The sequence below is a fragment of the Antedon bifida genome, chromosome 7 (genome assembly GCF_963402885.1).
Source record: "Antedon bifida chromosome 7, ecAntBifi1.1, whole genome shotgun sequence".
In the NCBI taxonomy this organism is placed as follows: Eukaryota; Metazoa; Echinodermata; class Crinoidea; order Comatulida; family Antedonidae; genus Antedon; species Antedon bifida.
This window is the reverse complement of record NC_136232.1, coordinates 5,306,361-5,313,195: the sequence shown is the minus strand read 5'-3', so window position 1 is coordinate 5,313,195 and position 6,835 is coordinate 5,306,361. Positions and strand designations below refer to the sequence as shown.

At 35.5% G+C, this 6,835-nt stretch overlaps 1 protein-coding gene across 1 annotated transcript; it reads right to left on the bottom strand.

The window, feature by feature from the left end:
* Positions 1–644: 644 nt before the first annotated feature.
* On the bottom strand, positions 645–5,321 carry LOC144848390 (interferon-induced very large GTPase 1-like). Its single transcript, XM_078705116.1, has one exon. The coding sequence runs from the start codon at positions 5,319–5,321 to the stop codon at positions 645–647; it is 4,677 nt and encodes a 1,558-aa protein (XP_078561242.1).
* Between the last annotated feature and the right edge of the window lie 1,514 nt (positions 5,322–6,835).

Genomic DNA, 6,835 nt, shown 5'->3' with positions numbered 1-6,835 from the left:
ATCCATTATCATTATAATTCATTATCACTATATCATCATTGTAAAGTATTTAAAATGTATGATCAAAATTAACTCTTTAAAGTATAGGCTTATAAAGTGCAGATTATTTGATTGATTTTCATCCTGATCTCAATCTCGATTCTGGACTGTTTTGAAATGGAACTTCTTACTTTCTTAAATGCTTATATCGCCCTTGTTTAACGAATCTTTGTTATCCATGAGTGGTATTGAATAAAATGATTATTGTATTCTATAAAAATTCTATTCTGTGGTAGAACGATCGTGTATCATAAATCAAATCCTCGTAGAACCAAAGCTGTTGAGTAAAAAATCATTATCGTTATTATTTGAAAATAATTGAAATACACCTACAGAAATTTTGAATGAAGGTTAGAAACCATTCATGTATAAACAAATATTTATTGATGATTACAAATCTAGACTATATAAGAATGGTTTAATTAAAAAAATAACTTGATTGTTCTTGTCTGTCATTTAGTTTGTTTTTAATATGCTATCTGTGAACAGAAATAGTGGCTTAGAACTAAGGTAAATTATTCTAACGATCTTTCATTCTCACAATTAATAACATTACAAACAAATAGCAATAGTGCATAATAAATCATTTATACATTATTATACCTTTATGTTCTTAGGTTGTATAAGTTAATCAAGTCCTGCTTTGCTGCTTCCCATGTGATTTGTTTCCAACTATCTGGAATTTGAGCTTCTTTGCATCCATGAAAATCTGCCAACTCTGTGTTGTACTTTGCCATGAACCATTTCCAGTACAGCTGTGTGTTTGTATCAACTATTGGTGGAATCCTCCATGATTCGTAAACAGTACGATAATCCCGATATTTATGCCATTTGTTATCAACATCGTTTTTTTTAAATTGTAGACTGGTGTCGGCAACTGCTGTCGTGCATAATTCTATGACAAGTTCTTTGTCACGTTTCCATCTCCAGTTCCACCAGTGCCAGTTTTGGCCTGCAATCCCTTGTGGTCGATGGCACTCAGTTCGATGTGTTGTACATCCGGCAATGTTATCACATGGGGCTCCGCAAAACGGGCATGTCTCTTCACAACCAATAAGATCTTTCTCAAAAAATGTAGCAACTTCTCCAATTGTGCGTTTGAAAACTTCCTCCATATCATCAGTGTTACATCTCGTCAAATTATCTTCTGCTATCTTTAGCTGGGCTGAGAGCTCACGAAGAAAATCTTTCATTTCAATTTCATCATTGTCACATACAATGTGTGTCTGGCTACCCATTACTAGTGTCAGCTTTGCCATGTCAACACTGGAAATTATATCTTGCCACAACTTGTTAACTTTGCAAGTAGGCCCATCGCTCTTCTTACAAGCGTTGGTTATTGCTTCTAGCACTTCTTGGTATTTCCGACGCACACAGTGGTTGTATATGTTTTGTAACACCGTTTCTTCATTGTCTGTTTTTACTTTCAGCGATTTGAAGATGTATTCTAGCATCCAGTTAAACATTGCGTATGCCGGGTAAAGCAAGTATACTTTAGCTAACTCAAATGAATCCTTTTCTGCGAGATCAATGAGCATTTTTGCATGAGAGCTTTTCTTGCTGAAAAACGTATGCTTATGTTCAGACGAGTTCATGAAATATCCAACAATGCTTTCAAAAAGTTCCAGATTTATTGCTTTGTCAATTGCATCTTTTAATGGCAAAGACATCTTAAAAGCTGTTGTCAATGCTTTTCCTACTTTAGTGCATTCGTTTTGGAATACTTGCCATAGTGTTTCCCTATGAGAAAGCATAAGGATTCTGGGGTCATTGTTTTTGTTAAAAGCCTTCTGAAGAGCTTTGAATTCCGATATTGATTTCCATAGAATACAACATGTATGCTTAGTTACTCCTTCACGTGTAAATGAAACACTATTCTTATTTTGTGGTATTTCCAACAGTTGACGTACTTCATCGACGATATCCTTTATTAAAGTTTCATTGCAATTACTTCCCATATTTCTGTGATACTGAATATTAGAGATTGCGGAGTCTTGGGTTTTCAAACGCGCACAGCGGGCTTTCTCAAGAACTGATTTTTGCGAAGAAAATATTTTCATTTTTATATCATCTGTTGTGATATCAACCTCAACTGTTTCTTTGTCTTTTATATTCTTTAGTAGGTCGTGAATTACATGTTGTTCTTTAACAAATGTATTAAGAAGTACATCTTCTAGTGTTTCCTCGATATTCATGACTTCAGTCATTTCCGGGATATCTTGAATCCACTTTTGCCAGCTTCTGTTGAACTGAGTTTCTAGTTCCAACACACTTCTACCAGATTCTCGTAATTCGTTTGCGAGTTCTTGTGACTTTTTCTGAATTTCTTGCAAGTACTTTGCTTTGTCTTTGTCAATTTTTGATTTCCAAAGTATGGTTCGTTTTACAAGATAATACTCATCTCGAAGTGTACTCCTCATTTCAATTCTCAGCAATTTAACTTTTTCTGTTGTTTGTGATTCCCATGTCGCGTTTTGTCGATTCGTCTTAAAGTATTCTTTCATCCGATTTTGAAATGTGGTGTTGCTTTGTTGTATCTTGTGTATGTACTCATCTAGTACTTTCTTACCTTCTTTCTCAATATCTTCTGCAGGAATAGCTTTACATGCATTGATACAGGCATGACGGTTACTCATACAAGTTTGTCTAAAATCTCGCGACGCCTGAGTATACTCAATTTCTAAAGCGTTGTGAGCTTTCAACTCTACAGCATGGATAAACGAAAAAGAAAAGTGTTCATAAAGAACAGCTTTCCACACATCAGTTAGTTTGATGCTTAGTTCACCTATGCCTTTCGACTGTCCTTCCTTCATATGAGAAAACACAAGTTTTCTGAGTCTAAGAACATCTCGAACGTATTCCGGATTTGGTGTTGTCATTGGTGAAATTCCAAGCCATAGTCTGGAAATGTACACTTCATTTTCAGGCTGAAAATCTATAACTTCTGCAAACGATTTATCATGTTTTCCTAGTGTTTCTGCAGCAATTTTTGTAGCTTTGTCCAGTATGTCTTTCCGTCTTATCTCCTGTGTGCTCATCTTATTTGAAGCCAATAAATCACTTTTGTATTGATGAACAAATATGCAGCTAGGATTTAAATTTGGTAATTTCATCTTCATCAATGCGTACACAGCAATTTGTAGGATTTCCTGAATGCTAGATTGGTCACCTGCCATAAAGTTAATAATTGTACAATCTGCTAAACCAATTATGAATGTCGCCAATTCTCTATCACGAGTATTGCGATCAATTGCAGCGAGTTCAGGAGCACATAACCCTTCAGTGTCAACTACCATGATATAATCACACTTATGTTTATCACGAAGATCTTCATCAAGTGGAACTAACTGTGCAAATGCCCCTTTGGTACATCTGCCGGCATCAACTGGAAACTTGAAGCCGAACATCGTGTTGAGCATGGTTGATTTTCCACTTCCTTGTACACCAACTATTGATAGAACAAACAGTTTCTTATTCCCAATCTTTGCCTTGAGAAAATCAAAAACTGCCTTTAACCACGTTGTAGGAACATACGTCGCATCTCCATCCATAATCTCAAGTGGTTGTCCATCGATTAGCATGTCAGCAGCTATTTCTGGGAAATTCTGAATGTCACTTTCCATCCGTGACAATTCTGATGCCATCTCGTAGATTTGAGCAATTTCTCTACATAAATTCTCCAAGCCTACACTTGCATTGAATATTTGTTTTCGGAATTGTTTAAGATTTTCCGATCCCTCTTTCTTCTCATACGCAAGTTTGCGTTGTTTACGTAGATGCTGTAAGCTGCTTGTACTGTGTCTGTTTAACATGGTACATGTCCAGTTGTAAAAGTATGACCTCCCAAGAGACGTAAAAGCAACGGATTTTAGAAACTGCTTGACCATAATCATTTGGGATTGATCTTTCCATAACGTATACTGGTTTTCTCTTAAAGTCGTTATTTCTGATGTGACCTTCTCTATATACAGTTCAGTTCGCATATCTCCTCTACGTTTCATGTTAAATAGTTCCCGTGTTTTCACTGCAATGACACGCGATATTGTCTGTAATGGTAAATGCTTGTCTTTGTTGTTTTCTTGTTCAAGTTTTTCCAACAAATCTTTTGCCTTCAGCTTACATTCATAATTATCACCTTCATATCTGTCGTCGATTGGGATATTTATATCGATGGCAATTGCTTCGCAATTTTCAAGACTTTTAGGAGTGATTTGATCAGGAAAACCATCTGACAAACACCGGTTAAGGACATATTTAAGTGGCACGTCAGTCAAATCAGGAATGATGTGTATCATCTTCCCGCCCTCCTTTTGCGCATCAAAGACATGTTGAAGAGCTTGCGACCATTCATCATGTGGTTGTCCATCAAATACAAGAATAAGATGACTCTGATTATTCCAAGATGAAATCACGTCAATTTCCTCCTTGTTAGACATGTCACTTTGACAGAAGATAACAGCTGTTGATGATGCCTTTGTCATAAAGGTTCTTTGTAGTGAATACTTGTTTACGTTTCCACGCAGATTCATGACCCCAAATGCACTTAGAAAGCTGTCTTCATTTCTTCCCGTTGGAAGGTACCACACAAGTTCTACTATACCATTAGAAATAACTTTTTGTACTCTTCCACCTTCACATTTAGAGTGAAAAAAGTGGTCCTGTTTCGCGTTGATTGTCTCATTGATTATTTTGGACTTCGATAGCCTAGGTCTTCCTATACGAAAAGCAGACACAATTGGTAATGGATGCACAGCCATTGAGTGCTCAACAGGTTGCCCCGAGGCAGTTTGCCATTGTTTTCGTATTGTACTCGTTGCCCAAGAAAGCATCTCAACGTTAGATGTTTGTGGCGTGGCATCTATAACTGACAGTAGCAATGGTATGCCTAACTGACAATTAGCTAGTTTTTCTACTAGTATCTGTCTTACAAAATCGTCACAGCATATAAATAGGGACGTCAATACATCTAGAGGATTTACCTGTCCTTCGTTATCAATTGGCTTTCTTCCCCGCAGAAAATCAGATAGTAATGTGTCAGGTCCTCTACGCTCTGATACGGATGTCTGCGTATTTGTTGCAAATGACATTCCTTCGTAGTTGCCTGCAATAATATTTTGTAGCATAAACCAGGGCAGTTTACGTGAATGGCCAAGATCTTTACGTTGAATACCTTCGCCTGGAACTGTTAGTGCCATTTCTCTTGTAATTTGCTTCGGATAATACTTATGTAGTTCCAATAGTTTTAAAATACCAAAACATTGTTCATAGTGTGGAACCGCCATTATTCAATAATTATTGTAATAATGTCAATAAAGTCGTGAAATTGTCTGGAAGAGAAGGCCAAAAAAATAGCATTATACAACGAATAGTTTAGTTTAAGAATAGTCTAGTGCATTGGCCAAAAGATATTTTTTATTGAAACTTAACAAGTATAATTCATATTGTTCTGCGAAATAAAAATGGAGTGCTACGCAATAAATAACGAGCGTACACGCATTTAAAAATGCCATAAATCAATCTATTAAGTGCACGTTTTGGGGCATTTTGAGCATGTCAATTGGTTGACGTTTTGACGACGTATGCGTACAATACATTGACAATTATTTTTCATATCTATGAATTCATATTTATAAATTCCATTCATTTTCATGAACTCTAATGCGAAATAACGACACACTTCCTGAGATAGACTTTACAATATGAAATTACCAATTATGTAATGCATTGTTACTGTATTTTCTTTTGTATTTTGTTTTTTTATTTATTTATTTTATTCTCACTAATGTAAAAGAATAGGTAGTTTTTTGTAATGTTTTATTTTAATTACATCACTAGCGAGAGTGTACTGTGACAATGAATAACAAATAAATAGGAGTCATTAACTACATTGGAAACCAATTGCTGAACAGTAAATACATGTCTATTGCAGTACAATCAGTTATTTAATTCAATAATAATTAGAACTTATGAAAAGATTTTAGTCGGTTACAATTGTTAACGATTGTCCCTAAATTCCAAACATTGGCATGCCATTCAAAACTCAGTTATCAATAATTATTACTGTAGAACGTATGAAAAGATTTTAGTCGGTTACAATTATTAAAGATTGTCCCTAAATTCCAAACATATTGGCATGCCATTCAACAAGGCCATATAGATGGCTGCAGTCGCGTGCTCAAGTTAGTGTTTACCGACCGACCGACCATAGTATGGCAAGCCGTTTTATCATTACCTCTGAATTAAACTTAAGTTGAATACAATTGCACTGAAGTGAAATTGTATTCAACTTAAGTGCAATACATTCGACTCAAGTGCAATACATTTTATTCGCACTGAAGTTAAATTGCATTGCATTTAATTGCAATTGTATTACACTTAACTGTATTCAAGATGCAAATGAATTACAGTTAACTCGAATTGCATTCAACGTAACTGTAATTGCTAACAATTCAACTTAAGTGTAATGTGATTGGTCCGTTAGGTGTATTTCTATTAAGTAAACGTGATTGGTCATCAAAGGTGTAAGAGAAAGAACAAATAGCAAACGGGCCAATCAGATTACAATATGTAACCAAGATTGCCTTTCTGTGATGCATTAACATTATGTAAATGTGATTGGTCGACTGTATTTGCCAACATTCGAACTGAAGTGTAATGTTGGGTGTATTTCTATTAAGTAAACGTGATTGGTCATAGTGGTATAGATCGCTTCTTGCAATAATAATGTCACTCGATCGGCTAAGAAGGCCTAGAATTATCTATACAATGTCGTAAGGTGTGTTGCAATAACCTATGT

Excerpts from the sequence above, each read along its gene's own strand:
- LOC144848390 (XM_078705116.1), bottom strand. The coding sequence starts at position 5,321 with ATGGCGGTTCCACACTATGAACAATGTTTTGGTATTTTAAAACTATTG.